General features: G+C 41.9%; 1 protein-coding gene across 12 annotated transcripts in view; it reads left to right on the top strand.

Annotated features, from left to right (window-relative positions):
* The window catches only part of WASF3 (WASP family member 3), a 65,600-nt gene extending 62,523 nt beyond the window's left edge, over positions 1-3,077 (top strand). For all 12 annotated transcript variants that reach the window (XM_086881706.1, XM_086881713.1, XM_086881714.1 and 9 more), the window contains one exon: positions 468-3,077. In XM_086881706.1, the coding sequence (XP_086737832.1) occupies positions 468-625 (158 nt within the window). In that variant the 3' untranslated portion in view covers positions 626-3,077. The remainder of the gene's footprint in view (positions 1-467) is intronic.
* Positions 3,078-13,888: the final 10,811 nt, after the last annotated feature.

The following is a 13,888-nucleotide window of genomic DNA, read 5'->3' as shown; positions in this document are numbered from 1 at the left end:
ATTATGTAAAGTGCCAGTAGATGTACATGGATTTTTGATTCTGTTCAGAAGAATTATCCAACACCAGCCTTCAGACCACTGATTTTTTTTAAGCAGTGACTTACAGCTCTTCCTGACCTTGCTTACAATATGGAGCTGTAGGTCTAATAGTATTTACAAATACAGTTTTGAAAACTTCCATCTTCAGATCAAAATTACTTGTACAGTCTTGAATATTTAGCTTCAGCATATTGTTGACAGTTTTAGAAGTCCAGAAGTATTCAGTGTCAGAGAATTATTTCCCATCTGCCTTTTTTGTCTTTCCCTCCTCCTTGCTCAAGGAGGCTCTCTTACCTCAATGCTTGCTTTCTTTATTCCCCTCCTTCTTCCTTAGTATTTTGTGAGAATACAGCAAACTCACCAATAAGAGTGCCAAATACGAAATCTCTTGCCTGGAAAGCTTTGTCTGAGAGTAATTGTGTCTGCAGGAATTCAGCTGAAGAAGGTGCAGGAGCAGCGTGAGCAGGAGGCGAAGCGCGAGCCCGTTGGCAATGACGTGGCCACCATCCTGTCGAGGCGCATTGCCGTGGAGTACAGTGATTCCGACGACGACTCCGAGTTTGATGAGAACGACTGGTCAGATTGAACGTGGTCCAAGCCTACTGGCAACTACATTAAATACTTGGCTTCAGTGGTTGCTTTGTTAGCAAGATGTAAAGCAGGACGTTGACGTGTATTAAGGCTAGTGAGGGAAGCGCTAAAATTGAATTGGTATTATTCAGAATGCTGTAGCTTAGCAACTCTGGTAATAATGATGTGATTATGCTTATGCAGATCAGAAACTTGTCTTACTTTCAGTATTTACTGCATAATACTTAAGTGCCACTAAATGTAGCAACTCCTGTGCTGCGTGCAAAATATGCTGCAGTTGTTGCACTGTTACAGAACCAGCATTTTATTTTACTTTCCCGTTCTTGAAGGGATAAAATATATTTTTTTTGACTTTACATCTTACTCTTAATTATTTAAGCAACTTAGATACTTGTGAATTGGTCTGGTTGTTAGTCTTTGAGGGCAGCTAACTGTATGGCTGAGTGAAGTGTTGAGTTCCATTAAACTGACTTTTAGCTTTTTTATTAGGTACTAATTATGCCCACCTTAGTCTATTTTTAACCACTTTTGGGCTTAAGTTTTTATGCATACAGAATTGATTTTCTACTATCTTCCTTTTTATCTTAAAAACGTAGCAGATGATGAAATGTATACTTTGAAGAATGAACCCACATGATCCAAAACCAACATTTGGTGAGCAGACAGGATATGTCTGTAACAGTACCAGCTCTAAGTTGCTGGCTCTTTGTTGGGAAGCGTGTTAGGGGATCTCTGCTGGGTAGCAGATGCATGTCTGTGTTATAAATGAAAATGGAAATACCTGTAGAACTTCTCAGTCTTATGATCATAAGATCAGCTGGATGCAGGATAGACCTGATGGAAACCGTGTGGCTATTGCAGTGCAGAAATGCTACTGCTGTTACTAAAGATTGGAACTGTCTGGATCTAGCAATCGGATACATTTCACAAGTATTAAACTTGGTCTTTATTCCTGTAGGTATAAACATGTGTGTAAATAAGTTCTGTTGTTGTTGATTTATACATGTGTAGTCATGTAGCACATTGACTCAAAACTCTTACTTTGAATGTATTTCTTTCCCAGTACATCCCATGGGTAAAACACGGGCAGTTAAAGCAGTTTTCATGTCTGTGGAGGTACTATGCCATATAAATATATATATATATATATATATACACACTCACTTCCTTGGTCCTTTCCTTGGCATAGCTGTTGCCATAAAGTCTGCTTTGACTGTCTCTGTTTTTCTTGTTTTCCTTTTTTTTTTTTTATCAGCAGTACAGTATTAAAATGGTTTGTTTTGTTTTTCTTTTCTGGACCAAGAGTCAGGCTGCTGCTTTGCCTAATGAGGCTTTTAAATTTTATTCATAGCAGGGGAAGAGTTCTTTCCTTACCAGATTACAGTTTTAATCTTTGTAACAGAAGTCTGTATAATTCCAGGTCTAACATTTGGTAAAACTCCTTTGTTCTGTGAGGCTCCCCCTCAGTCTGTTCTTAAAAGAAGTATGTAAAATAAAGAGATAAATGGAAGGTGATTATCCAACCTGTGTTTACACCATTAACAGTTTTAGTCCTGAGAATGTAACAGTCTAACACGATGTTTGCATGCAAACTGTTGGCTACTGCATTGCTGTTTAATCTTCATAAGACTTTTCAATCCATGGTGGCTGCCTTTATGATGGAGGGATAAAATGCTGCCTCAGGGCTGGTGTTAAAATTTTTCACACAAAGTATGCCCAATCTCTGCATAGTGGTGAGCAACCACAGCTCTTGGTAACCAGGGGCAGCTGCTGGGACTGGCTGATCTCTGTCCCAGTTGGAGATTGGTTTTGTGTTTGCCTTACAATGCAGAGCTGAAGTGTGCTTTGTTTTGTGTCCTGGAGTCCGAGGTCTGTGTGTCCACCAGGAAGGACAGAATTTAGGCTGTAGCCTGATGGTGGCTTTCATCACTATGTGGGAGATGGCTTGTGTCCTGACCATCATGTTGTGCTTGCACAGTGGCCTGCAAAATAATTCTTTGGAGAGGTAGCTGGAGGTGCAACTGGGAGCTCAGTGTTACATCACTGCATAGTGGTGAGAGCACTCTCAATGTTCTTTTGATACATGCTGAAAGGAAGTGTCTCAGCAGAAAATTCTTCCCAATCTACTGAAATTTGATATGACAGAAGATATATTTTATGAGCACAGAAGTTGGGTGTGTCTGACATTTTGTAATTTGTGCTTATTTTAAATAATAAGCATTAAACAAGAAATCAGTTGTGACCGGTGAAGATAGTGTAAATTTTTCAGTCATAGTAGCCAAACTGTTTTTCTGAACCTGCAATGTTGTCATTTTCCTTTTGGTATTTTATGGACGAAATGTGAATTGAAATTAGTGATGTAAACACTATTCTAGGCTGTTTTTATCAGTTTTATCATACTTCGGGTTGTGCATAAGTAACAAATATGAATAAAACCTCACTTTTGAGCCTGTGTTTCTGTCCTTAGATTAGTAAGATTTTGATGTTAATCTTTATTTTAACTCACCAATAACAGAAGTGAAAATTTAAGGCTTCCAAATGCTATCTCTGATCCCAGGGCATGATGTTCCTGGGATCAAGGCTGGAATCTACAAAACCAGATTCCCTTGAGGTACTGCTGCTCCTGTGCTAACATCCATACTTGGTTATTTTACAGCCTTGATTCAAGCTCCAAGTTCCTGGCCGGTCTAAGCAGGTATGAATTTCCCTACAGATAGCTTTAGGGTTTTGGGTTTTTTTCCCAGTGAAATGCATTAAATGGCAGCTTTGCTTCCAGAAAGAACAAGGCAGAAAATACAATTACATCAGCAAATGTTCTTGCCCACCTTTTTTAATAAGCAGCCATCTTTGCAGGTTACTGACACTCAGCACAATACTGTAAAATACAAACCCATGTAGGCCCACTAGAAAAATACTTTAAATGTAATCTTTTAATTGTAATCAGATTAAAGCCAGGAGAGGCTTTTCATCCTACTGGGAAGAACTTATATAAACCAATTGTGTAATATAGTAGCTTAATTGTAAATTAAACAGATTTGTTTATGCATCTTATACTCTATTGTTTCTTGGGAAAAGAAATTAATCTTTATTCTGTTCAGCTGAAAACCCTAGTCCCTCTGATGCTCAGTTCTGACTTCTCTCAGATTTCCCACTTCATGATGTGAACTTAATTCAAATTAGAGCACAATTCTTAGACACCAATTCTACATAGAAGCTGAATATGCAAGCTTGATTTTTTTTTTGGTTCAAAGGTTCTCTTAATAAAGCATTTATAACTGCTTGTTACAACAAGCTTGGTTGGAGTTAGGACTGATGGTCACTCAACATGCTGCTTCTACAACATTTGTGGTTGTCCTTTGAATTTTCAAGAATTTCCACAGAACTAAAATGAATTGGATTTTTGGGTATTTGAGATTTCTCTTACCAAGATGAATGGGGAAGAAAAACACCTTTATTGTAAGAGGGGGTGCATGGTGTTTTATTGTAGGTGCATGGTGTTGAGAACAAGCTCCAAATTGAGCTCATTTGCAGTAGGCAGATGGAGTTGGGAGGAAGGAAAATGTCTCTTTGGGAAATTGGTTCTTGATGTATTTTTCAGCTATGTTCTCTCTCCTGTGCTGGGCACTGTTGTAATAATGAAGAGGTTCTTTTCCCCTTGAAACAGCATACCTCAGGGTACATCAAAGATGTCATTTCTAAAAATGTTTAAAATCTCACTGTAAACTGAACTGAGTGTAAGCCTGATAATAATGAAGACTTCATCAGAATCTTCTGGCTGGAAGCTGAAGTTGTACAAATTAAATTTTGAGCTGAGGTATTAGTTCCTAGTCAAGAATTAAAATAAATATTAGAACAGCTTATCCAGAGATGGCTTTTTACAGTGAATTTTCTTTAAGGTGATATTACACATTTTTTCTTTCTGAAAAACCAAACAGAAATTCAGCCTGCTCTAATATGCTTTGGGGGAAAGTGCTTGCCCTGTGTGGATTTTTACTTCTGAGTCTCAAACGTTCCTAGTAAGAGTGAGTCCATGCATACATGAACTCGAGTCCAAGGATTTTTAGCATATTGAGGCAGATCTGCATTCAGGCACTAAAATGCTGAGGGTGGTATATAGGGAACAAAAATAAATTATGATCTCTGCTAGAATCCCTCAGGCCCTGGTGTGTGCTGCAGAACAGTCATGAGAGACTTGAGGTTATCACTGAACACCCCTCCCAATTTCATTGGATTTTAAAGGAAGTGTGGCTACTCCAGAAGGACTGTGGGTTCCCACAGCTGACCATCTTTTGCTAAAAAGAAAAGAACAAGAACATTGAGAAAAAGAAGTCCTTTAGGTATGAAACAGGGAGGAGGAATTTCATATCTTGCTTTCTCGACTAACAGGCAAAGAATCTCTTTTCATGTGCTGTCAAGTTTCCGTAGGTTTCTCTGGAGAAATGTGTTCTCATCTGTGGGTGACATAGAAGTGCACTCCCACAAGTGGAATGCACCTTCAGGTTTGTGCTGGGCTGGGCTTTTCAGCTACATAAGAAGACAAGTTGCCCCTAAGATTCTTAGCTAAATATAGTAGTCTCTTGGAGATTATTCTTACTGCTGCAGATAGAGAACTTCTTAACTGATTAGCCAGAGCAGGGTGGAGTTCTGTGCTTTTCTCTTGTCAGGGGGTTATGTGCAGAGTGATTTGGAGATTAGAACTGAGGGCAACTGCTTTGAGATGTCTCAGCAGCTTGTTTTAAGCATGTTGCCTTTCTGAGTCACTCGGCATTTCAATCCCTCTGTGCTGTCACACCACGTGAAAGCTGCTCTGTTCAGCAGTCACTCATTGCCAGTCAAGTGTAGGGTAGAGGAGGGAAGAGAGGCCTGGGAATCTGCCTGAGTTACCCTAATGCCAGTTACTACTGAACAGCCTGTCCTCTCTGTCTGGGGCAGCAACTCTAAACAGAAATCCTGCCAACCACACCAAAGGGGGTGGCAGAACTTATCTCTTCTGTTGCTGGAAATCAGGTGCTCTCTTGGTATCTGCCAGTGCTGACGAATTTTTTAGTCAAGTTTTCCTGAGTCATCCTGCTGTTAATGTTTGATTTCACTAGTGAGTTTAACTTTCTAGTCCTTTACCAGTCACCTTCCTACTTTCTGAATGGCCCGTGCCCACTGCCTGTCACCCTTCACAAACTGGATGCCGTCACCAGCCGTGGTGGCAATGCCCTTGCTGTCCTGAGCTCCATGGCCCAGCACGGGCTGTCACCCACAGCCTGTCCCTCTGCCTCCTCCTCTCATGAGTCTCCTCCTCCTGGTTTTCAGCAGACGTTTTGCATGTTACCAGCCAAGGATATTCCCTGTTTCAACAGGACCTATGGTTTGGTTGGTTGGCCATGGGGATCCCTTGGGTGGATGCTTGTTCTCCGAGCATGCTGGTACCAGTGGGTGTTAAAAGGGGTGCTGCTTCAGGGCACAGGGCTTTTTCTCTCCATGGAGGAGGGTGATGGTAGTAGAATTATTTATCATAGAGTCACACTTCATCACTAAGCTAAGCCTTTTTGAAGTTGCTGCTTATCCCAACCATGTGAGCCCTCACCTTTTCCTCACTGGAGACACTCACGTTTGTTTGTATTAATTTTCTCTGGTCTGGTTTTTGGGTGTTTTCAGCAATACCTGCAGCGGTTTGTTTTTCTGTTCTAATTGTGTTTCCTTCCAAATTTAGTATGCTTCCTAAAATTCTTCTTAGGTTGGCTTCACACAGCTGGCTACACTGCTTATGGTTGCCATTATGTTGCAATCATTACTTCTGTCTTTGAGGAAGAAGGATTTTTGTTTGCTTCATACTCTCAGAATGACAACCAAAGGGATGGCTGTTAAAGTTTCCCCATAAATTTATGTCTACCTAATTTGCATGCATGGCACATTTTGCTGTAACAAAGGTTTAGAAGTTTTGCTTACAGCAGATGGTAAAGTGTTGCTATGAAGAACTTTTGTATAGGCTCATCAGAATATTTAATCTGACTCTGTCGAGACTGTTAAGGTGTATAAGGTGTGCAGTGCTGTGATGCAATCTTGATTTGTTATAAATGTCTGCAGTTCCTTGGGGCATTTGGGGTTTACCTTAAAATACCTGGATCCTGTTGGCTCACTGCTCCTCCCAGTACCAGTCACTGATGTGCCATAAGTGATGCAAAGCACCAATGTGAAATTTCACAAATGTTTTAAGAAAGATAATCAAGATTGCTGCCTTGCACCCAACTGACTGCCATCAGCCAAGTGCTTACCTGAAAGAGTATCCTGTTTTTGATCATCCCCTGTACTCTCTTCAAAACCCCCAGTGACTGTCATGATGACCTATGCTTTTAAAAATTTTTAAGAGCCATCTTTATTCTGTAAGTTGACATGGTCTGCTTAGAAAACTGAATTTAGGTCTACCACAGGCTTTTAAGTAAAGGATGCACCATCCCTCTCTTGGGGTACCACTCCTGCCCTGTATTATTTGCTAGGTTTCTAGAATTTATGTGAATAATTTATATGGCTTGATAGATTTACTTTGTACTCTGCTGAAAGAGATAATAAATCCTTACTTTAGGGATTTTCAAACCTAGTTAAAATACACCAAATGGTGAGGCAGCTGCTAACAGCTAGAATTATTTGAGAGGAGATGTGGGAGTTGTCTGTAACATTGCTGCTTATTTACTGGTTTAGCCAAATAAAAGCATTTAAGCATGGATGCCTCACTTACATGGGGAGACTAACAGCACAGATCTGTGGCATTCTTCTGTCTCTTAAATGGGAGGTAGAAAATAAAGATTTTTTATGGCATAGATGAGGAAGAAGAGAAAGGTCCGGATTTTTCTACTGTTCTAAACATTAGGAGAAAGTGCTTTGGTGAAATTGATGATACTTCTCTTTATCTCCATACAGAAGCCTCCAAAAGGTGAGGCTTCATTTTAACCTTTTCCCTGAAGATCACCTTCCCTATTTTATTCTCTTCACCTTATCAGCTTCAGTATGCAATGACCTTTCTCTTCGATTCAGCCATCTGCCTGCTTCAGCTTTTATTTCCTTCACTGATCAGATGAGACATGAGGGTACAAATGGCACTGGCGGTGCTGCTGGCCTTGATACCTGATTAGGATAAATAGACTTAAGCTGACATTTTAAATAGTAAATAGGTCTTTTTTAAAATTCATGAGTACAAAAATGGCTAAAGGAGTCTAGTGAACTGGTAATGTGTTCTGCTCAGAAAGTGAAATATACTATACTCGGGTGGCAGGATATATAAAAAGCATGTGTGGATAAAGCACACCTCCAAAGTGCTGCTCTGTTCTAAGGCTTCCAGATGTGAGCTTTGCACAATTGCTGTAATTACCAGCCTGCTGCAGGTATTGCCTTTCTCTGGGTTTGGGCTGCAACCATTTGTTCTCACCCAACTGCTTGAATGCTAACAGGGGTATCAGTGCTGTAGAAAGGATGCAGAAAAATTTGTTGCCTCAGGAAGCATATATGGAATGAAATGGAGAGGTAGTGGGATGAAAAGAACAGAATTTCCCTCTGAGAACATCAATGATCTTGGCAGGACAGAACTGAAGATACAGGAGGCATCACTGGTTTCTTAGCATGGCAGTTAGAGAAAATAAAGTAGAATTTGTAAGTTCCAGGTCTTGAGACCCACAGCATGGGGACTTGTCTCATCTCATCAATCTTAATGCCTGGAACTGCAGCCTAGAGAGCCCCGATGTCAGCTGGCCGGTGAGATCATGTCCAGGTGACACAGGAGTGGGGCTCAAAGGCAGCCAGCCTGTAGACCAGGGCATGGCAGGTGCTGGGCTTCAGTTCTGCTTCATGCAAGCTAAATGCCTGGAGCTGGAGTGAGAGCAGGTCTCATGCCTGCCTGCATCTGGCAGGAATCAAATCCACGTGCTGCTCCGTCATGGGAATTACAGCATGGAGAGACGGAGTGGGCTGACTTGCTTCTGATCCAAGCCAGAAGTGCTGGTATGGACTCCAGTGCCTGTGCTCTGTGTGTGACTGCCAAACAGCCCCGTTCTCTTGGCTGTTCACCCTTCCTTGCCACACTCCCTCGCTCCTGGTCGCTGCTGCTGCCATCCTTCAACATCATCTGTTGCTCAGGCTGGGAGAGGCAAACACCCGTGTCTTTGTGCTGAATGTCTGGCAAAGTGTTGGCAGTAGCTGAGGAAGCCTCGCTGGTGAGCGGGTGTTGCTGCAAGCAGCGTGGTGCAGCACCTCTCCTACGCAGCCTGAGCAGCAGCCGAAACAGCCGCCTTCTCTGGAGCTCATCCTGGCACACCAGCCAAGGAGGATTAACTAGACTGTAAAAATCTATTGGCTGGTAATTACACTTCAGTATTTGATTTACACACAAAGCCAGATAATGCAGAAAGCGTGAAAATGTTTCAAAATGCTCGTTCATCAGTTACAGATCCCCTGCCCAACGAGATGCTTTTGTACCCAAGACAGAGTCTGGCACTTGGCTGCTGCAGCAGTGGTGGGAGAGCTGCAGGGGGGAACTCGCAGCTTTTGGATCGAACCTACTCAATAGCTGGGAAAACACTACATTTGAGTAGTGTTCCTTCCTGCAATTTTTTGTGTCACTTTGACTGGGAAAGGACATTCCAGGAGCAACCTTCCATTATGGACTGCACCAGGCTTCTGTCCTCATCTTGTACACAAAGCCTTAAAATCCTGTGACAGGAAAAGGAGGTGCTGCTGTGAGTTTTCTGTCCCCTGCAGAGCCACCAGGTAAGAGGGACAGTCTTTCTGTAGCAAGAGACTGACCTCCAGTGGACAAACGGGGCAATCATAAGAGCTTGTTCTAATTAAAATGAAGCTGAATGAGGACAGAGAGGAGATGAAGTTCGAGGTAGAAAGAGAGGGAGAGACGTTCCTCTCTCAGTTATGAAATGGTAGTGTGGTAAAAGTGGATGTACAGCAAAATCTCTGTGCGTGTGCAGCTGTGCTGACTGCTGGAGGCTCAGAGTCTCAGTCCTTGACAAAGTTGGAGCAAAGTGCTCTGAAATGTAAAACTGCTGTGAAGCTAAAAGCACTGGAGTGACAAGGTCTGAGAGCTGAGGGGCTAACTGCACCTTGGCTGAGCTCCCACCTGTAAATGTCCCCACAAGTCCCCTGCCCTGGTTGTGGGGTGATGTGACTTTGCACAAATGAAGAGGAGGCCTCCAAGGAAGTTGGGAGAGGGATATGAATTGCAGCAGCTTAATGTTGGATGTTTTAAACTTTTCATTCTCAGAATCACAGGGGGCTTGAGGTGAGAAGGAATCTGTGGAGGTTATGTGATCCAGCCCTCTGCTCAAGCAGGATGACCTAGAGCTGTTTGCCCAGGACCACGTCCAGATGGCTTTTGATTATCTTTGAGGAGTGAAACTCCACAGCATCTCTGGATAACCTGTGCCAGTGCCCAGTCAGGGTCACAACAAAAGAGCATTTCCTGATGTTACGAGGGAACGTCTTGTGTGTCATTTTGTGCCCATGGCTTTCAGTTGTGTCCTTGAGCTCTATGATGCCTATCAGTATTTAATAACTGTGTTGCTGTAAATGTAATGCTTGAGTTAAAAATCTCGAGTCTCTCTTTTTATAAGGAAGATGATGTATGACTAGAAGTGGATGTGCTGTTCAGCTTCTGAGTGACATGGTAATAAAAATCACTAAAAAAAGTAGTTGCATAGCAGGTTTCATGATCAGATTTCCAATGGCTGGAGCTGCACCTCATACGAAACTAGAAAACCTTGATTGTTCTTCTCCAGCCTTGCTTGGGTGATGTGCTTTGAATTTCATCACCCAGCCAGGTTTTCTAAAGCCTATCAGCAGCCTAATGAGAAGTAATCTGAGGGCCTTGATGGTTTTGGTGAGGCTGTTTTCAAGGAGATGAGAGTTTTGTGGCTGCTTTTTAGAAAAGGACTGGAAGGTCAGAATGGGGCTAAGTTTTGGCAGACTTAAGTTTTTCCACATTCTGTTGTGTGCAAACACAGGTTTGGATGGGGGGGGGGGGGGGGGGGGGGCGTGATTTGAAACCCATCTCTTTGTCAGGAAGGGAAATATGTTCAGCAACAAGAGCTGATGCTGTTTCCTTAGATTCCAGTGCTGCTCCTTTGTGTGGTAGAAGCCAGTCTTAGCAGAAAGCCTTTCCACAGCTCTTTCATAGGATCACAGGGTAGTTCAGGCAGGAGGATGCCTTAGGAGTTCTCTTGTCCAGCATCCTGCTCGCAGCAGGGTCAGACCAAGATGCTCCAGGCTTGATGTGGCCCCTGATGCCTGCAGTAACATTTGGTTTTTCCCTGCAGTGTGTGACAAGGACATTCATGGCAGGGTTAAGCTTTCCCCTGCCAAATGATTGAGATCACTGTCTTTATCACTCTGAGGAGGAGACAACAAATGCTTCCTGGCCACTAAGGGAAGAGCACATAGGAGACCCCTTGCTGCGGTACGGGGAGAGCTGCTGGCAGTGCCCACCTTCCCTGCTCCCCACATATGTGTTAGCGGAGAAGCTGGCTGGGGTGCTGTCAGGGAGACCTTCCCATGTTGATGCTGCTGCTTTACTCTCCCTCTTCTGGAAGCTCTCAGAATATTTGAAGGATTTGAGTAGTTGGTAGGTGGAAAATATTGCTATGTTCCACTGTCCTCCTCAGGTGAATAGAAAGGGGGTAATTATTCCCCTGTGAAAATGATGGTGAGTGGTGCTTTTTGCAGCACTGCTGTGTACACCACTCCTCTCACAAGAAAATACATCCCAAATTTTCCCTATGGTGTTTGATGATGTGCCTGTAGATGTGAGTCTTAGTGGGCAAGGGCCTATCCAGGTTTCACTGGGTGTGTTATTGCCTGGAATTTGCCTGTTGGTATGAGAATAGATCAACACTTGAATGACAACTAATCTATATAGTGAAATGTATTATACAAGCTTTAATTTACATAGATATGAAGTCTGCTTATAGGGAGTGGAAATCAATAATGGCTTTTATATCATCCTCTGGGTAGAATATTAAGCCTGAAATTCCATAATATCTAAACTGCATCAAGAGATTACAAGTCAATAGTACTAATAACATAAAAAAGATCGTTTTATCCTCTCTTAATAAATTTGATATATCTGCACTTTCCAGATGGGGTTTTTGCTCTTTCAGAATGAGAAATGTGTTGCAGTCTTTGTCATTTTATTACTGTTTGAGGTTATGGCCAGAAGCTTGCAATGCAGGTGGTGTATAAAAACAGAAAGAAAAGGTGGTCCCTGCAGTCTGATCTGAATTTGAGGGGTAGTTGGTGGGCAGCCAGATTATCTGAACAGGAACCTTGACTTTTTCCTGGTTCAAAGCCCACCCATGAGCAGAGAGGTTTGCTATGGACCAAATTGTACTCAATTTAACACTGTACCAATACCAAGCAGGGAGTGGATTCAGATTAAACCCAGCCTTCTCTGCAAAGAACCCATTGCCAGTACATTCCTACAGGCAATGATGTGATCCCCAGTCCAGCATCCATCTCTGCTGTGTCTTGGAAAGGCATTGCTGCCACTTTATATTTTTTTATTCTTTCCTTTGAGCTAACTGGAGCCATATAACAATCTGCTTCAGCCACTCTGAAGGCTCTATTTTTCTATAATTTGCTTTGACTCTGAATAGATGGGAAAAGTGAGAATGAAAGAAAACACTTCAGTCAGAACAATGTCTCTTTCCAAAGGCATGTCACAACAGGAAATACAATTAAAGTTGACTGAGTGCCCGTGGTTGGTACATAAAACCTTGTGCTGTGATTCACAGTAGCAGAGCTCAGTGAACATGATGTGCTGGAGTATTGACACTCCCTGGCTGTTTCTCCATACCTTGTCCAAGTTGTGCTATTTTTCTTTCACCCCCTTTCCCCACCACTGCAAGTGCTCTCTCTTCTGTGTGATGAATACAGCCATTAATCCAAGATTAATTTATTTAGGTTCTTTACATCACCTCTTCTCCTCTGGTTTTAATCAGCTTTGCACAACCAAGTTATTTCTGTCTTAAATTTTCTGTGTTTACAATGGTGCAAGAAGAACCAGCAGGTCGTAGAGGAGTGAAGTAGGGGGAAGAGGATGACAAAATCATGGGAATGGGAGGAATATAGGTGGCTTTTCACTTGGGCTGTTTAGTAGCTTGAAAAATTACCTTTTTCAGAGAACACATAATGACTTCCAAGTGATTTACTCAAAACTGTGACTTATTTAGACTAAGGTTTTCTCAGAATTTCTTGGGGATTTGAAATTAAAGTGCTGAGCCTATTTGATTAACAGCCTTCTGTAATGCAGCTGCTTTTGTGTTCAGCAAAACCATCTACAGACAATTTTGTTTTCTGTAAAACCACATCTCTACTGCAGCATTTAAAGCCTGTATCTGCTATGCATTCCTTATTTCTCATGCTGTCATGAGGAATTAATTTGATTTCTTTGGTTATGCCCTATCTAGGCAAAAAAAATATGGAAGAAAACTTTAGAAGCTGCAGATTTTATTAAACATCGATGTTTTCTAGGAAAGAGAGCAGATTCTGAATTATTTCTTTCAAGGTAATTAACTTAGCTTCTAGATAATTCTATTGAAATGCCTAGAGTTTGTGAATTGTACAATTATCATATTTTCCTATCTATGTAGATCTCTAGCCAAAACAAATTCCAGGGCTGGCATTTTGATTTGTGTTTGCATTTCAGCTCTGCCAGATGACTGCTGTTTCTTTAAGTGAACCAGACTAAAAAAGCCTCATGGGAAGAGGTGGCAAGAAACAGAGCAGGCAGGATTCTTTTCATCATTCTGTTCCGAGATTGCCTCCTCAGCAATGAATCTCTTTCAGGATGTGATGTAGCAACATACATATTTTTCCTGGCTCACTAGTATTTTTAATAATTCCAGGTCAGTTTAAGAGTGGACCTGAGGAAAAGCTTATGCACATCAAAAGTGTCAAATTTTAGTTGTAGGTATTGAAGGCTGGAAGTTTCAGCCCCAGAAGCATGGCTTAAGGATAGGCATGGACAAAAGCAAAGTTAAGAGCAATCTGAAATGGTTCAATGTAATCTGTACTATTAGAGATCTGAAAAGCTCTTAACACTCAGCATCCACTGAGAAGGTGAGTGTTCCTGAAAGACTGGATTTACTTCATACGTTATGGAAGTGTTTGTGATTATCTTCATCTGGGCACCTGTTGCTGTATTACTAACCTATGGCATGGGGTTGCAAAGATGTCTGGTCTCTGAAAGCAGATGGTTTGTTATGATACTGCT

Source organism: Cyanistes caeruleus, chromosome 3, assembly GCF_971803275.1.
Source record: "Cyanistes caeruleus chromosome 3, bCyaCae1.hap1.1, whole genome shotgun sequence".
NCBI lineage: Eukaryota > Metazoa > Chordata > Aves > Passeriformes > Paridae > Cyanistes > Cyanistes caeruleus.
Note: the sequence above shows the minus strand (reverse complement) of the source record. Positions and strands in the feature narration are given on the sequence as shown.